This window comes from Rhinoderma darwinii, chromosome 1 (genome assembly GCF_050947455.1).
Source record: "Rhinoderma darwinii isolate aRhiDar2 chromosome 1, aRhiDar2.hap1, whole genome shotgun sequence".
Lineage (NCBI taxonomy): Eukaryota > Metazoa > Chordata > Amphibia > Anura > Rhinodermatidae > Rhinoderma > Rhinoderma darwinii.
The window spans coordinates 420086314-420105515 of NC_134687.1; the positions used below are offsets into that span (position 1 = coordinate 420086314).

The 19202-nt window shown below is 41.1% G+C and overlaps 1 protein-coding gene across 2 annotated transcripts in view; it reads left to right on the top strand.

The window, feature by feature from the left end:
- The window catches only part of ARHGEF40 (Rho guanine nucleotide exchange factor 40), a 91794-nt gene that overhangs the window by 21053 nt on the left and 51539 nt on the right, over window positions 1–19202 (top strand). For both annotated transcript variants that reach the window (XM_075829283.1, XM_075829293.1), the window contains 7 exons: window positions 4800–4914; window positions 7999–8095; window positions 8322–8411; window positions 13302–13409; window positions 15109–15195; window positions 16495–16622; window positions 16742–16880. In XM_075829283.1, coding sequence (XP_075685398.1) covers window positions 4800–4914; window positions 7999–8095; window positions 8322–8411; window positions 13302–13409; window positions 15109–15195; window positions 16495–16622; window positions 16742–16880 — 764 coding nt within the window. The remainder of the gene's footprint in view (window positions 1–4799; window positions 4915–7998; window positions 8096–8321; window positions 8412–13301; window positions 13410–15108; window positions 15196–16494; window positions 16623–16741; window positions 16881–19202) is intronic.

The following is a 19202-nucleotide window of genomic DNA, read 5'->3' on the forward strand; positions in this document are numbered from 1 at the left end:
ACCCTTTCACCTCCCCATACATGTGCAGCTGAGTGCAGCATGTAATGGGCAAAGTTGCACAAACCCTGGGGCACTTTAAAAAAAAAATTCTACCCTCCTCCATTATTTAGATGTCGGTGCCGTTATATTTAGCACCGGATATTTAAATAACCCCTGAACTGTCAATGGAGAACTCACGAGAGATCACACGGTCTTGTCCTTGTCTGCTGAGAGCTGAAGAGTGAGTGAGAGCGTGCGCACACACACGCTCTCCTCTCTCCAGCTCTTGCTGTGGCACTGTCCGTAGTTGATTGGACAGTGTCACAGCCATAGTAACACGCCCCCTTGCCATTACACACCCCATTAAACGTTCAGGGGGTTATTTAAATATCGGGTGCCAAATATAACGGCACCGATATCTAAATAACAGAGGAGGGTAGCAAAAAAATGCAAACTGCCCCAGGGTTTGTGCAGCCCTCCCTATTACATGCTGCACTCCGCTGCACATGTATGGGGAGGTGAAAGGTTCTCTGTAAGGGACAGATTCATGACGAATAATAGTTTAAATTGCCGACTGTTGGGGTCATAAGCAGAATAAAGTCAAACGACCTGTCAATTCTTTTCCTGTGCACAATGTTAATACAAAATTAGCATAACCTGAATAATTCATTTGGTTTGGAATCTGTCCTGATATATTTAGCCCATATATTGAATGAATGCGCATTAATTTTAGTTGAGTGATCATCTTCAAATCCGCACTCTTCTGAACAGATAATTATTAGTTATATATAGCAATCATACAAGAATACGTATTTAGGGCATGATCAGACGTGAGGGCATTTTTCACAACTAATCTACAGCGACATTTTCATATTTGACAGTTCCAGAATTATTTGGACAATGACACAAGTTTTGGCATTTTAGCCGTTTACCAAAACATATTGAATATACAGTTATATAATCAATATGGGTTTAAAGTGCAGACTCTAAGCTTTACTTTGAGGGTATTCACATCCTAATTTGAGGAAGGGTTTAAGAATTAGGCTATGTTCACACGCACAAGTAAAAACGGCTGAAAATTACTGAGCTGTATTCAGAGCAAACAGCCTCTGTTTTTCTAGGCGTTTTTGGAGCTGTTTTTCTATTGAGACAATAAAAAACGGCTCCAAAGACGGCTCAAGAAGTGACATGCACTTCTTTTTACGGGGCGTTTTTTTTACGTGCCGTTTTTTTAAACGCGCTGTCGGAACGAAGCGCCTATTTAAATCAATGGGCAGATGTTTGGAGGCGTTCAGCTACCAGTTTTTCAGCTGTTTTTCGGGGAGTTCACGGCTGTAAATAAGTTCTTTAATATGTAGCTGCCTCTTTTTCAAGGGACCAAAGGTAATTGGACAATGTACAATGCCATCTGTATGATGTGCCCGGCCAGCTTCTTATACCACACCGCATGGCGCTGTAGGGCTTCAGGACTTGATCTGACAAGTCCATCCCTCCCATGTACCTATTGTAGCCCAGGATGCAGTCTGGTTTGGGAGTCTCTGTACTGGTAACTCGTACAGGTACATGGGCACTGGTGTGGCATCTCTCTTGTCCTTGTACTTGACACACAATATGTTGCTGCTAAAATGTGCCCGGCTCTCACCCCTTCTGAGTGTTTGCCCAAGCAGAGACTTAGGGAGGCCTCTCAGGTTTCCTCTAGCAGTGCCGCATGCCGCAGGACTGGAAGCGAGGCAGTTGAAGAGTGGGACGCTGGAATAAAAGTTATCCAGGTAGAGGTGGTAACCCTGGTCCAGCAGTGGGTGCACCAAATCCCACACAATTTTTGCATTAACTCCCAGTAAGGGGGGGGGGCATTCTGGGGGCTGAATACTGGTGACCTTCCCTTTATATATCCTAAACCTGTAGGTATACCCTGATGCACTCTCGCACAGCTTATACATCTTCACGCCATACCTTCCCTTCTTAGCCGGCAGGTACTGGCGGAATTGAACCATCCCTTTAAAATGTACCAGGGACTCATCAATAGAAATACACTTCTCGGGGGTGAATGCTTGTGAAAACCGGGCACTGAAACGGTCTAATAGGGGTCTCCGTTTATACAAACAGTCAAAACTGGGGGTCAGCTCGGGGTGGGCACGGCTCATTATCAGTATAATGTAAGAAATGAAGTACTGCCTCATTTATTTATTTTTTTAGGTTCCAGTTCAGTTCTGAAGTTGCTTTGAGGGGCCCATATATTAGAAACCCCTATCAAACACCCCATTTTAGAAACTAGACACCTCAAAGTATTCACAACAGCATGTAGAAAGTTTATGAACCCTTTAGGTGTTTCACAGAAATTTAGAGCAAAGTAGAGGTGAAATTTACATATTTTTTTTTTGTCAGAAAATCCTCTTTATACCATTTTTTTTACAACACAAAAGGTTTTATCAGAGAAACGCAACTTAATACGTATTGCCCAGATTCTGCAGAGAAATATCCCACATGTGGCCCTAGTGCGGTAATGGACTGAAGCACCGGCCTCCGAAGCAAAGGAGCACCTAGTGGATTTTGAGGCCTCTTTTTTATTAGGCACCATGTCCGGTTTGAAGAGGTCTTGTGCCAAAACATTGGGAACTCCCCAAAAGTGACCCCATTTTGGAAACTAAACCCCTTGAGGAATTCATTGCAGTTTTCTTGGGGTGCATGCAACGTTTTGATCAGTTTTTATTCTATTTTTAGGTGGCGTGGTGACTAAAAAACAGCAATTCTACTATTGATTTTTTTTTATTTTTTTTTACAGCGTTCACCGTGCGCTATAAATGACATTCACTTTATTCTGCGGGGCGAAACGATTACGGCGATACCAGATGTTTATAGTTTTTTTTTATGTCTTATGGCGTTTGCACAATAAAATACTTTTGTAATAAATCACTCACTTTTAGTGTTACCTTATTCTAAGAGCCAGAACGTTTTTATTTTTCCATCAATAAAGCTGTGCGAGGACTTATTTTTTGCGTAACGAACTGTAGTTTCGATCAGGACCATTTTTCGGTACATGCGACTTTTTGATCTCTTTTTATTCCATTTTTTGGGAGGTGAAGTGACCAAAGAATTGTGATTGTGGTTCGGTTTATTATTATTTTACGGCGTTCACCGTGCGGGATAAATAACGAAATAATTTTGTAGTTCAGGCCGTTACGGACGCGGCGATACCAATTATGTATAGTTTATTTGTTTGTTTATATATTTTTATTAACAATAAATGACTGATAAGGGAAAAAGGGGGATTTTTACTTTTATTACTTTTAAATCGTTTATTTTCTTATTTTTACACATCTTTTTTTTAACTTTATTACTCTGTCCCACTAGGGGACTTGAGGGCAGGAGGCCCTGATCGCTATTCTAATACACTGCACTACATGCGTAGTGCAGTGTATTAGAACTGTCAGCTACTCACTGACAGCAAGCATAGTGGGTCCTGACTTTGTCAGGACCCACTAGGCTTCCGTCTATGGCATAGCCGGACGCCATTGTTTGGTGTCCGGTTGCCATAATCACCATCACCGGCCGCTATCGCGTAGCAGGCCGACGATGGCAGCTTAACCCCTAAAAAGCCGTGATCACTATTGAACACGGCTTTTCAGGGGTTAATCAGCGGGGACACAGCGATCGGTCCCCGCTGTAGGAGCTGCGGCAGCTGCTGTACGAGACAGCAGGTGTCACTGCTCCTGTATGTGTCGGGAGGACGGCCGAAATAGCCGTTACTCCCGCGACGTACTATTCCGTCACTGAGCGCGAACGTATTGGTTAGCGCGACGGAATAGTACGTCGCTGAGCGCATAGGGGTTAATGACCGGGCCTGAAAAGACCTTAATGACCAGCTACATTCTGTTTTTGCCTTTCTGCATTTCAGCAGCCATAACTTTTTTATTTTTTCATTGACGTGGCTGTATGAGGCCTTGTTTTATGCGGGAGAAATAGTAATTTTTTTCCACGCAGTTTGGGGTAAAAAAAATAATTTTTTACACCGTGAATATAGGAAAAAGCGATTCTCAGCATTGTTTTTCTTGTTTCTTTTTTTTATCCCATTCACGTTTCACGCTAAATAACCTGTTCAATTAATTTGTCAGGTTATTACGGTCGTGTAGATATCTAATATGTGTAGGTTTTTTGTTTTTATGTAATGTGGGGGCAATAAAATATATTTTATGCAAAATAATGACTTTTTTGCGCCATTTTACATTTATTTATTTGTTTGTTACTTTTTTTTTTTATTCCATTAAGGGATAACTTTATTTCTAACTTTATTTTTTACTTATAATGTATTAGCATACTCCATACTCCATAAAAAAAAACCTGATAAAAAACGCCATGAAAACGCATAGAAAAGCAGCAAAATGGTGTGTGTGTGTGCGTGCGTCTGTGTGTGTGCGTGCGTCTGTGTGTGTGAGTGTTAATACCCCCATCAATTGGACATTTGTGGCATATCCTAGGGTGGTGGGCCAACCTCTTCATAGTATTTATAGTTTGTGAGCTTGTCATTTTTTACTGCTACGAAAGACAAGAGCACAAATATTATAACACTTCCTATAAACTCTCTAATAATATAGTAATAAGAACAGTCCTGGTATATATTATACTGATACATATGTCATCAATTAGAAGAATGAAAAAATTACAGCAAAATCTAGTCATATGTTTTACTCTGTTTGTTTGAAAGGGTCAGAATAAGGGCTGGTTGATTGCTGTGCACAACTACTATTGACTGCACTCGTTTCTATACAGTACATGAGGCCCACGCTCTTAGAGAGTCTAATTATTTTTGTATTTCTGTGTAGGTGCACAAGACAAAGAAAAGAGAGCACTCCTAATTGTATCTCCATCTAAAGCTGTGGCGGAATACACTCAGAGAAACATTCGGGAAGCAATATTATATTTGTTCTCTCTTCTCAGGTAAAGAGTACACAGGAGAAGGATGCATGCTGATAGGGGGCAGATAAACAACTGTCCTGCAAGCATACTAATGTGATAACAGTTAGGGCTTATTCAGACGAAGATAAATATCGTCCGCGTGACGGCCGTTTTAACACCCGTCACACGGCTGCGTGTATTTCAATGGGGCTGTTCACACGGCCGTTGTTTTATTGGACCGTGTGAATGAAGGACCGGTGAAAAAATAGGACATGTCCTATTTTTGTCCGTTTTCACGGATCCCTCAATAGACTCAAGACTATGAGGAATCTGTGAAAACGGGTCCCGCACGGGTGCGACTCGGCCGTTTTTCATGTTCGAGTTCAGGGTATGTTCACACGCTTAACCAAACACGTCTGAAAATACAGAGCTGTTTTCAAGGGAAAACAGCTTCTGCTTTTCAGACGTTTTTTAAGCCACTCGCGTTTTTCGCAGCGTTTTTCGCAGTGTTTCTTACAGCCGTTTTTAGAGCTGTTTTCAATAGAGTCTATGAAAACCGGCACCAAAAAACATAGCAAGAAGTGACCTGCACTTCTTTTTCGCAGCCGTTTTTTTTACACGGCCGTTTTTCAAAAAAACGGCCCGTCGGAACAGAAAGCCGTCTTTCCCATTTGAAATCAATTGGCAGATGTGTGGAGGCGTTCTGCTTCCGATTTTTCGGCCTGGAAAAATTTTGGCCGTGTGAACATACCCTTACACTCGTTCGTCTGAATAAAGCCTTAGGCTGTTTACACACCACGGGCAATTTGTAGTTTTTGTGACAATCAGGGTTGCCAACCGTCCGTTAATTCACGGACAATCCGCAAAAAACTGGTGTGTTTTTTTTACTGCCGCCTGTAGTGTCTGGCAGAAAAAAACACCGTCCGTGAATTATTTTGTTTTCCTGAAAGTTTGCACTGCGCATGCTCTAAATTGATATGCTCAGTGCAAACAAGAAAGTGACGCTACTACACTAGAAGGCAGAGCACGGTTTTAGTGGGGGTAGGGACTGCCGGACTCCACCTCCACTAAGACCGCGCTCTGCCTCTGCATAATTTCAGATTCTGCCTGTCAGGCATCCTATTGGTCCACAGCGTCCTCAAACCCCGCCCCATTTACTCTTTATTTCCGCCTCAATGAACGCGCATCACGGCAAGGGACAGTTCCCACGGATGATGGGGGTAATAATATGCAGAGATGCTGGGAGATTAAAAACACAGATTATGGGGGTTATATACAGGGTTGAGGGGGTAATATGTTGGGGTTAATATATGGGGATGATGGGGGTCCCAGTATATAACTCCCATCATCCCTGTATATAACTCCTATCATCACTGTATTTAACTTCTATCATCCCTGTATATAACACCTATCATCCCTGTATCTACCAGCCAGCCATCATCCCTGTATATAACCCCCACCATTCCTGTATATAACACCCTTCATCCCCATATGCAGGGTTGATGGGGGTTATACACAGGGATGATGGGGGTTAAATACAGGAATGATGGGGGCTGTATACAGGGATGATGATGGCGGTTATATACAGGGATGATGGCGGTTATATACAGGGATGATGGCGGTTATATACAGGGATGATGGCGGTTATATACAGGGATAATGGCGGTTATATACGGGGATGAGGGCGGTCATATAGGGTGATTATGGGGTGATATAAAAGGATGATGGGGGTTACATACAGGAATGATGGCGGTTATTTACAGGGATGATGGGGGTACATCAGGTTTATCATTAGCTCTTGATTTTGTAATGTGTCCGTAAAAATTTGGGTCTCTCCTTGATTTTTAGCTTAGTTGTCGCAAATTAACCATAATGTGTGAACACAACCTTAGGCTAGGGCTACATTGAGACTTTTTGTAGTAAGACTTGTTTCACAGAGTAAACAAAACCTCAAGGGTCTCTTCACATTGCTGTAGAGGTGTGGATAGAACCGTATAGAAAAACTGCATCCGAAAAGCTCATGCCGTTTTTTTACTGCGATTCGGTTCGTTTTTCGATGCGACCCGATTTTTTACCACCACCGCAGCGAAAAACGCTTTTTTTAATGCGGTTCTAATTGTACCTCATTTGCAACGTGTGAATGGATTTTGCTGCTAAATATGCAACAATATCGGCATGTTTCATATGCAGGTTTTGACGCAGATCCGTTTCGGCAAAATTCGCTGCGGAAAGTGTTTGCCGCGTCTGAGCAATCCCTGTATATATACAAGGTGCTGTGAAATCCAAATTTATTACTAAGATTGCTGCAAAACTATTTATTTTTGTTTTTTTCATTTTGCCAAGATTTGTCGATAATTGTGACAATGAACCACAATTTGTGAATAGGCCATTACTTGGGATATTCAAAAGTTTCCTAACTATTTCAAGAAGCAACTAAAAATAGAAATCACTTGCAAGTCGCTTGAGTTAAATTATTTTCCAAAGATTTCCACGTGACTCTATGTATTCTAATGGAGAGTTATTTCTGCGCAATTTTTTGGTAGTAAAGTCATACAAAGCTGAAAGGGGTTGTCCACTACTGAACAAGTGATGACCTATTTACCCTGTAGGTCATCAGTATATCATCGGTGCGGGTCCGACACCCGGACCCTGCACCATTAGGCCGCTCCGGCTGCCTCCGGGCATCGGATGTTATGGCCCATTATGCGATGTACGGAGCCGGAAGCAGTTGGCTCTGTACATAGCATAGCAGCCATGTCACTTGTATAGGAGCAGATCCGCAGTACGGCAGCTTGACCGCTATTCAGTGACCAGAGCCAACCGGCATGTACGACTAGTGATCGGAGGCAGTCTGAGCGGCTTAACGGTGGGGCGTCCGGGTGTATGCCACGTCCACTTCCAGTAAACCACACCTACTTTTCTCTGCCGCACAGTGCAGGGAAAAATCATTTTCAACTTTATTTAAGCAATATTTATGTCAAAAATTGGCGTAAACGTATTAATGAATGTGGGCCTTTGTGTAGCCCTAGGCGTAGTTTGGCACTGAAGAGTACTTTGAAAAAAGACATTTACTGAATAATTCCTGAAATGTTGGATGTTTCTGCAGACTTTACAATTCTATTTCAGGTCTGATCTACGGGATTTAGGTATGACGCTCATTGTGGATCTGCGACACTGCACTTCCAACTCTGAGACTTTCCTTCAAATGCTTCATGAAACCAAGGTAAAGTTAGTTCCTTATTAGATTCTCACATTTATCCTGGTTGTCATGGTCTCAAACAGGCCACAAATGTATAGTACATTGAGAAATGAGCGTCTACTGGCAGCTGGAAATTGGAAACTTAGAGCAGGGATAAATGTTTTTACTTAGCATGATGTAAGAACATCATTTTGTTTCATACCAATACTGCATTATATGATATTGAGATATGAAGTATTTTACTTTACAGGAGTCCATCAATGCTTTTATAACGTGCACTTTATTAGTATGTGATACAGAAAATCCTGCTCCAGTATTAAGTGATCTTTTCAAGGAACAGGTAAGAACATTACATTATTATATATAAATGATACGATAGATATAGCAGAAAGGCATAGTGTATAGTATAGTATATAACATGTAAGATTGACCTTTTAAATGACATTTTACATTTGCATTTAGATAAACATAGAAACAGATTATTGGAGACAAAAAAGTCCACAAACTTTCATCTAGTCCGTCCTTTTATTTTATTGACTATATTTATTTATTTATTTATATACATTAAAAGTTGAGTAAGTTTGTAATTTTATTACTTATATTTTGCTGATCCTGAGTTTACAGCCTGTTTTACCATCCATATTTACTTTAAGGGCATGGCCAGACGTGGCGGAATTGCTGTGGAATTCCGCTGCGGCCAGTCCGCTGCGGAAATCCGCAGCGGACATTTTCTCCATTGGTTTCCACACTTTTTTAGTTAGGATCGTGCACACGTGGCGGAAAACTCCGCTGTGGACCATAGGCTGCGGTGCGGAATTTGGTGTCCGCAGCATACGCTGGCTGTTGCGGACCTGTAGCGGACTTATTGCGGACTCATTGCGGAATTTCTCCATTGACTTCAATGGAGATTCAAAGTTCCGCAATGAAATCCGCAGATGTTATGTGTGTTGCGGATTGGTTTTAAGAAAAGGATATTTCTTCATTCTGGCTGGACCTATGTATTTCTAGGTCTATAGCCAGACTGAGATGAAATGTTTTAAAAGAGCGCAGGAAGTACTCTTCACCTGAATACGCAACGGCTAATCCGCATCAATTTACTGCACATTTTAGGCAAAGCCACAACAGCATCTGCAACGCAGATTATGTGCGGCCTTGATGCGGACAGTGTTGGCAGAAATACGCCACGTCTGGCCAAGCCCTAACAGTTTTGCTAGTTGCCTAACCGTTAGTTGAGTTTCTGTTAGGCCTTCTTCACACTAGGGATGCACGATGTATCGAAACTTACATACTGTTTCGATACCGTGCACCCTCAAACGGTTCAATACCGTTATTTAATGTATTTCGATACTAAGCTGTGCGGCCGCTCAGCTCAGTATTGTAATACATGAATGTATGAGAGCGGCTGTGTGATGCAGTTAATGCCCCGCTCCTGACAAGTGCGCGTGGTCAGCATGATGTGATGCAGCTGGCGCTGCACTAATGAGCGCAAGCACTGAAGACAGAACATGGCGGTCGCACTGCAAAACACCCCCATGTTCTGTCTTCAGTGCAGCGCCGGCTGCATCACCTCATGCTGACCGCACACACGTTTTGTCAGGAGCGGGGCAATGGCTGTATTACAGAGCTCTCATCTCCGCCGCTATTCCCCTCAATTCTGCGATCAAAACTGACCGCAGCATTCAAGGGGTAAATGAGAAGGGGAGATGCCCTTTGACGGGATCGAGGGCCATACCATATATGGGCGGACAGCCCAGGGTCCATTGAAGGACCCCAGGGCTGTCTGACCATATTTCCTGTTAGGGCATACTGACGTATGTCCTAACAACTGCCTGTGTACTATCAGTACACAGTATAATGTACTGCCATATAGATATATGCCAGTACATTAAAGTTTAAAAATAAAAAAGTAAAAAAAATAATTAAAGTAATGTTAAATAAAAATAAAAAACACACACATTACAATAAACATTAAAATAAGTCTCGATACATAAAATATACACGGATTCGGTATCGTCACGACCGTAATAACATTTATAGTGTCATTCATGTTTACGCGGTTATAAAATGAAAAACTGCCTTCTTTCACTTATTATTGTGAGGCACGAGGAATTATGAATTTTGAACCTCCATGTGCCTCACATTAATAGTAATTAACCCCATCATGTACCTCACACATTAACCCAATGTTGTCCATTATGACTGATGAACATGATGGGATTAATTATTATTAATGTGAGGCACATGGAGGTTCAAAATTCATCATCACACCTCACATCAGAAAACAAGAACTTTTTTTTTTTTTTTTTTTTATTATTATAATTATTATTGTTGGCAAAAGTATCGTTTTGGTATCGAGTATCGCAATACTACACGAAGTATCGGTATCGAAGTCTAAATTCTGGTATCGTGACATCCCTATTTCACACACACTTCTTCAGCGTTATAAGACATCTGTAAGAAAGTCATTGTGCACATGTGTTTTTCCTGTCTTTTTTTAAGTTATATAGAGAAGCCTATGGAAAAAGCGCTACACCTGGAGCATGCTTTATTTGGAAAAAAGTGACTCCAAAAACGCCTCAAATCAATGCGATGTGTTTGTAGGCGTTCTCATATTTAAGTATAAACTTTAAAGTAACATCTGGCATTGGCGGTTTTTTGGGGGAGGGGAGAAGGCTGCAAAAAACTCCACTTAAATAGCAAGTAAACACTGTGTGGGAATCCAGCCTACTGCGCAGTGTGTGCAGTTAATCTTTCTGGCATCAGACCACTACAATACCTGATATAAAGACTGCACTTCATAGAATGCAAATCACAACAAGCTCTTAGCCAGCAAGAAGCTGGGAGATTTCAGCTCTAACGCTAGCAAAACTGTGAATGCAGCTCTGAACTTGTCCATACGTAACGGTATTGATGCAGAAAATATTTTCAAGTCTGTGAGATGGTGACATCTCCTCTGAAAAACGCAGCAATTCAGTTTACTTTCCGCAGCAGGAATTGACATGCTGCGGAACGAAAAAAAACACACCGCAGGTCAATTTCGGGACGTAAATTTTACGCAACGTGTGGATAAGATTTGTTTAACCACACCAGCTAGGCTGCTACTGGATTCCACTGCGTATTTTCCATCCGCAATTCCGGATGGAAAATCGCACTTTTCCGTTACGTGTGGACAAGCCCTAACAAGGCTGTAACAGAGGATCAGTACTAGATAAGCAATGTAGTGTATTTACAAAGTTACCTTACATTTTCATATATATTAAGGGCATGTTGACATGTGGCAGAGTTTTTCCGCTGCAAATGTTGGTGCAGATTTGGGGCAGTGTTTTTATGGCGGCCATTCGGGGTAGGCAATAATACACTGCAATACAGAAGTATTCCAGTGTATTATAAAAGCAATCAAAAGCAAAAGATTGCATCGCAAGGCTATGTTCACACTGAGTTTTTTGCAGGTAGAATTTCTGCCTCAAAATTCAGTTTGGAAGTTTGAGCCAGATTTTTCTCTCGCTGCACACCAATTTTCACTGCGTTTTTCGCCCGCGGCCATTGAGCGCCACGGACATAAAACGCTGCGAAATCCGCTTTCTCTGACTCCCATTGAAGTCAATGGGAGGTCAGAGGCGTAAACGCCCAAAGATAGGGCATGTCCCTTCTTTTTCCCGCTAGGCAGTTTTACCACTCGCGGGAGAAAACCGCCCCCGCCTCCCATTGAAATCAACGGGAGGCATTTTCGGGTAGTTTTTGTCGAGTTTTGCGGCGCGGTTTCCGCGTCAAAAAACTCTGTGTGAACATAGCCTGGTCCCCTAGTGGGACTAAAAAAAAGTTAAAATATTTTTAATAATGTTTGTAATAAATAAATAAAAACCCACTTTTTCCCCTTACAAAATACTTTATTATATATATATATATACAGCAATAGAAAGCAGCAGCACTCACTAGAGACAAGTGTGTAGGTGCCAGGCAAGTCGTCCAGATCCAAGGACAAAGCAGTATATAAAAGTAGAAATCTTGCAGCACTCCAAGTTGTAAAAAATAAGTGGTTTATTCAGCCAACAAACAGTGAAGTTTCTGTCCTACAATAGGACCTTTATCAAGCATGATAAAGGTCCTATTGTAGGACAGAAACGTCGCTGTTTGTTGGCTGAATAAACCACTTATTTTTTACAACTTGGAGTGCTGCAAGATTTCTACTTTTATATATATATATATATATATATATATATATATATATATATATATATATATATATATAAAAGTAACACATGATTGGTTGCATTATTTAACCCACACGGTAAAAATAAAATAAGAAAACACTGCCAGAATTGCTGTTTTCTGTTCATCCTGCCTTCAAAAAATGTGAACAATGATCAAAAAGTCGCATGTCCTCCAAAATAATACCAATAAAAACGACAAGTCGTCCCGCAAAAAAAAACAAGCCCTCATACAGATGCATCGGTGGAAAAATAAAAATGTTATGGCTCTTAAAATATGGCGACACAAATAACTTAGAAAAAAGCGTTTTTACTGTGTAAAAGTAGTAAAACATAACAAGAATAGATAAATTTGGTATCGTTGCAATCGCAACAACCCGCTGAATAAAGTTATTGTGTTATTTATACCACACGGGAAACGGCGTAGATTTACGACACAAAAAAGAGTGGTGAAATGTCAGGGTTTTTATTCTATTACCCCACCAAAAAAAGGTAATAAAAGTTAATCAATAAATTCTGTGTACCCCAAAATGGTGCTATTAAAAATTACAACTTGTCCCGCAAAAAACAAGACCTTATACAGCTATGTTATAATGTTATAGCTGTTTGAATGCGACGGTGGAAAAACTGAAAAAAAAAATCCTGGTCAGTAAGGTTTAAAATACATTCGGTATTAAGGGGTTAATGTTCTTCTTAGATCCCAGCACAAAGAATGGCATTGATGGGATTTATTTCACAAACACACACACACACCTGACTCTTGATCAATGTTTCCATATCCCAGAACATTTTCCTGGACCAGGCAGCCTTAACTTAAGTGTGAATAAGCAATTTTTCCCCTAGAATGGAAAATCTGCACGATCATTTATATGTCAACATTTGGTTTGACTCAGACATTTTAGTAGACAGAAGAAATAATTCTGAGCAGACAGAAAAACAAAATCCTGTTCGTATTAAACCCCCCGAAATGAAAATGAATTGTTTCTGTATCTTGTCTGTGTTCTCCTCTTTGTGTTCTTTAGCTTGTAGAAACGTCAGAGCTGACAAAGTATATAGAAGCAGAAGAGCTGCCTGAGAGCCTTGGGGGAGAAAGGCCATATGTACACAATGAGTGTGTGAGGAGCCAGCGGGTGAGATGAAAAGCTATGTGTGTGTGTTTTAAGCTCATTATCATCCATGGCTGTATATGAAACTGTCATTACCAGCACAGATAATAAACATACATTCGATGACTATACAGCACGCCCTTTTGGTTAAATCCTGATTTAAGAAAAACTGATGGTTTGTAAGAGAATTCAGAGACCAAACCTAACCGAAGAGTCACATCTGGCATGATGGGGTAGTTCTGTTTCTCAGATGTCCAAATTAAAACACTGTGTAGATTGTTTATGAGAAGAAGAAAAAAGTGAATTCTTGTCCGTGCTTATTAGGAATGGCGTTATATGCTATGGCACTAACAATAGCACTTTTTTCCTATTTCTTCCTCCCAAGTAGTTATAAATATTTGATGATCTTTTTGGATGTGCAGCATTATTTTGCAGTTATTGAAGAGTGCTGTCTAACTCATGTATGTTTGGGCCACAACAACTATAATTGACAGTGTAGATTATAAAATACTGCCTAGAAATGACAGAAAAGGGGATAAATAAGAAGTAAACCTCAATGTGATTAAAATTGACATCAAATTTTCAAATTCAACCTTCTCTAAATATATATTCAGACCACAACATTTAGAATTGTCACTGTTGTTTCATGTGCATTGAGACGTTATGTGCGTGTACATGAATAATATTACCATTTCAGACCACTGTAAGACTTGTATGATGCACTTTTCTGCACTTTTCCCCCTCTTCGGGCTCCATTTCTAATATTCAGTTTTTCCTAAGCTCAATTCCAGAATGGGCAGGCAATAGCTCCTACGATGTGTCCCATACACAGCATACAGAGCAGCATGGAAGACATTAAAGAGGCTCTGTCACCACATTATAAGTGGCCTATATTGTACATGATGAGATCGGCACTGTAATGTAGATTACAGCAGTGTTTTTTATTTAGAAAAACAATCATTGTGAAGTGTCTTGACAGTAAATAGACATTGCATCCAACCAGGACGGGATGTCTATTCACAATCCCGACACTTTGGTAACGTTTGTGTGTGACTTACAGCACAGCAAGCATAATCTCGCTGTAAATGACAGCACAACGTGATCTCGATGTGCTGTGTGAGTAAGTCACACACAAACGTTACCAAAGTGTCAGGATTGTGAATAGACATCGTGTCCTGGTTGGACGCGATGTCTATTTACTGTCAAGACACTTCAGTAATGTTAGTGTTTGTGTATGTGACTGCACATAGTGAACAATGCAGGATCACTGTGCAGAATAAATGAATGGGGAGAAGTGTATGACGCCGATTGGTCACTGATTGGTCAGCGTCATACACTTCTCTCCACAACGTCCACTTGGTCAAAAGTAAAACACGCCCAGTTGTTCATTAAGAAAGTCATTAGTATAAATCTAAAATAGGTCATAACTCCGTCAAAAGTGATCGTTTTTCTAAATAAAAAAAACTGCTGTAATCTACATTACAGCGCCGATCACATTATGTACAAGATAGGCCACTTATAATGTGGTCACAGAGCCTCTTTAAACATAAAGGCATATCAATTGGGAACCCACCAGTTATAATAACTAATCAATATTAAATTAATGTCCACAGTTATAAAACCCCTTTCATGATTTAAGGAGATGATGGCCATTAGTTTACAGTCCAATATAAATGACTTTAACATGATAACAGTATTCTATAAGCATCCATCCTTCTTTTAGTCTCTGTGGCGACTTCACTCTTTGTGCTGTGATGTGCTTAACTCACTGGAGAAGGTCACACAAGAAGTAGAAGCTGACATCACTGAGGTTCGTTATCCTATTTATTTGTAAAAGTGTTTTTTGCTAAACCTGGTAAATAAAATCTTTTTTTTTCAGCAGTGAGAGCAGTTAATTTTTAACTATAATACTTTTCTTTTGCATAATCCTATTTTTTTTTATATAATATGAAAGCCTTTTCTTAAATTAATTTTTATAATATGCCAACATATATAATATTATTCTTATGGTCCATTGGTTTGATGAATTGTAATTTTTAATGCATACTTAAATATTTGTTATTGTTATATATTGTTACACATAGTATGATAAAGAGCAACTGAGTTAGCTTCAAAGTTTCCACCATTCGACCATAACATTAAAACCACCTGCTGGATTCACACGAGCATGTTCGGTCCGTAAAGGACGGACCGTATTTCGGCCGCAAGTCCCGCACCGAACACACTGCAGGGAGCCGGGCTCCTAGCATCATAGTTATGTACGACGCTATGAGTCCCTGCCTCTGCGTGGAACTACTGTCTCATACTGAAAACATGATTACAGTACGGGACAGTTGTCCCGCAGCGAGGCAGGGACTCCTAACGTCGTACATAACTATGATGCTAGGAGCCCGGCTCCCTGCAGTGTGTTCGGTCCAGGACTTGCGGCCGAAATACGTTCCGTCCTTTACGGACCGAACATGCTCGTGTGAATCCAGCCTTATTGTGTAGGACCCTCTTGTGCTGCCAAAACAGCTCTGAAACTGCCAAGGCATGGACTTCACAAGACCTCTGAAGGTGTCCTGTGGTATCTGGCACCAAAACATTAGCAGCAGATGCTTTAAAGGGGTTGGCCACTTTATAGTCACATTTCTAACATGTTGTAAAGAGTTATGTTGTTTCACATTAAAGTGCTAATGCGTCTATTCCGTACCCCAGTTCTTAAACTTGAAGGCCCCCTTATGATTTAAGTTGGCAGCGTTCACGTGATTTACCCACGAGAACGTTTGCTCGGATTTCCCTTGCTGCGTCCATGGTAATTAGATGTAAAACCGCTTCTGGTTATTGCCACGTGATTATCGGCAGTGTTGCGCACAACCATTAGATGTACGGTTCCGCTAATGTTTTGGCTGAACGATGCATGACTTCATTACAATAGCTTTTTGACTGGTCTCTAGTATATGACCTTTTATTAAGGAAAAAATTAAGTCCTACCTTGTTTTAAGTGTGTAAAACCATGCATGATGTTGTGAGAACAGTCTAATCATAGTTTTTTTGTAAATTAACCATGTTGCATTCATCTCATGTGGTACTGTGGGATTACTTGCTATCAACATCTTTTATGTGCTAGGATATTCAGTGGTTGATTTCTCATCATCGAGATGCCATGAAGAAAACACTGACAGATGAGAAACTTCAAAGACTACAAAGAGATGGAGGCATTCTTGTAGCAAAACTACAGAAGTCACCTTATCTGAGGTAATGCCAGATCTTGGCTTCAAGGGCAGCCAGGAAGATTCAGAGATTTACTTTAAGTTTAAGCAGGAATATTCAGTGAAACTCTCTTTAGGAATATTTGTTTTGCTTGTGTTTGGCAGGTTTTATGATCCAGTCACTTTTGACTTGTATGAGAGAGTTGATGAGGCATTACATGGTCTAGTCCAGTTGTCAAACCAGAAACTCCAAGAGCTGGAGGCAAAACTGCCACCACCTGAGTGTCGGAACAGAACTCTTGAGGTATGATCTATGTGGCATAGTAGAAGGTAAATGTCAGTACTTTAAAAATAATAGTCACAGAAAACGACATAAATATGGATTGAGGGGGCAAAGGGCCTCACTATTTATGGCCAATTCCAGTGCAAAGCCTTTTTCTCGTTAATATCATTTGCGGACACAGCATTGTGGTATACGGTCCTACCCCTAGGAAGCTGAATTTAGGTATAAAAGAAAGTCTATATGTCTAGTCTATGTGTAGCAATAGGAGTCAGCGGCTGCAGAACGCTGTCTCCCCTATATAATACATTGAATTATATCTAATAGCTAAGCACTGTATTAAAAAATTTAGCCCCCCCCCCCCCCGACATGTTTCGCATGTAGCGTCTTCCGGGGTTTCTGGGGCTAAGGGAAATATTAGCCCCAGAAATAATTATGAGTCAGAGCAAGATGCAAAACAGGCTTCAAGTCTCCTTGCCTATTTTGGAGGAAGTCTTTTTTCGCCGCCATAGGCGTCAGCCCCTGGTGTTACCTAAAAAAGAATTTGAGGAGATACTTGCTAAAGAATGGAAACATCGTGATCGGCGTCTATCCACTTAAAAGAGAACAAATCTCCTGTTTCCTTTCCCAGAGGATCTGGTAAATAAGTGGTTCATATTGCCATCCGTGGACCCACCTATTTCTTGGTTTTCAAAAAGGTACTATTCTTCCTTTGTCAGATGCGGCATCCCTTAGCGATAATTTAGACAAAAAGCTGGATTCACTCCCTAAGTCAGGTTTAGTAGCGTCCTCATCAACTCTGCTTTAGCTTCATCCTGTGTCAGCAAGGTTTTCACAGTTTGGGCCAGACAGCTGGAGTAGGGCATATCTGCAGGGCCACAGCCAGAAGAGTTGGTCTATAGTACTAAGTTTCTATGGGTTGCTTCTCTGGAGTCGGTCCGTTTTGCAGCTGGAACAACAGCTAACTCAATGACTTTACGTTGCTCGATTTGGCAAAAGCCATGGTTGGCGGACTCTGCATCTATAAAAGCTCTCATGGCCTTTCTTTTTCTCAAGTCCTTTACTCAAATGGGGGATGATTTCTCTCCTTCCAGGAGGTGTAGCTTGCTCACGTGGATGACGCCTGGGTCCACGAGGTGGCGTTGTCAGGACACATGATTGAATTCTCGTCTGCTGTTTTTCAGTCTGTTTACTCTCTTCTCCTTCAGAGAGTAGTTGTCCCCGTTCACGAACCAAAACGATTACAGAGGTTCTACTCAAACTTCTCCATAGTTCCCAAAAAGGTTGGATCAGTAAGACCTAACCTGTACCTAAAAATTCTGAATTGCTTTGTGCGTGTTTCCGGATGCAATCCTTGAGGTCAGTAATTACTTCAATGGAGGAGGGCAAGTTCCAGTCATCCATTGACATACGTGACGCCTACCTACACTTCTTTATTGCCAGATCCCACCAGCATTTCCTTCAATTTGCTGTGGGTTCTCAGCATTCCCAGTTTATTACCCTCCCCTTTAGGCTCGCCACTGCCCTCAGAGTCTTCACCAAAGTCATGACCGCTCTTATGGCGCTACTGTACTTCTCGCCGGTGGAGTTACCAAAATCCACTACCAGGATGACCTCTAGATGAAGGCTCGCTTTAGACTGGACAACCTCTCCAGATTCAGAATCAGACTGGACAACTTGCAGAAGCTTGGTTGTATTGTCAACCCACAGAAGTCCTCTCTATCCCTGTTTCAGAAAATGGAATTCCTGGGGATGATATTCAACACCAGGATGCCAGGGTCCGTCTCCCTGGGGCAGACATAGGGGGTAGTCTGTAGAACACTAAAAAGACTCCACTGGCTAAAACAGAGTGCTAGATCCCCATAGTGTTGTATCTTGGTCTCTGCTGCCGTCAAAGCTCTGTAACGGCTCATCTTAGGGGTCTTTTTTGCTTTCCGGGATTCAGGGCTGACAGATAGAGGTAAGTATTATCCACCAGCCTCTGCAGGATTATGCAATGGAGTCTCAAGCAGGAGCTCTGTGTCTGCACGTCTTCACAAGCTGGAAGATGGCCACACTCCTGACATGTGTTTTTCACTAAATAATTGTTTTGTCCATGAAATAACAATTCTGGATCATCCTTTCTTACAACTCTATGTTGTGCGGTTTCTTGCTTATTCCTACTAGAAATTTATGAATAAATTGACAACTGGGTGTTACTTGATGGGGGGGTGTTCCTTCAAAGAATCTCAGTGTCCTATGTGCTGACAGAGTAAGACTGTGTAGGGACACACCGACGTAAAAAGGAGAATGGTAACACCCAGTTGTCAATTTATTCATACATTTTGTAATGATGGGGGTAGGGAA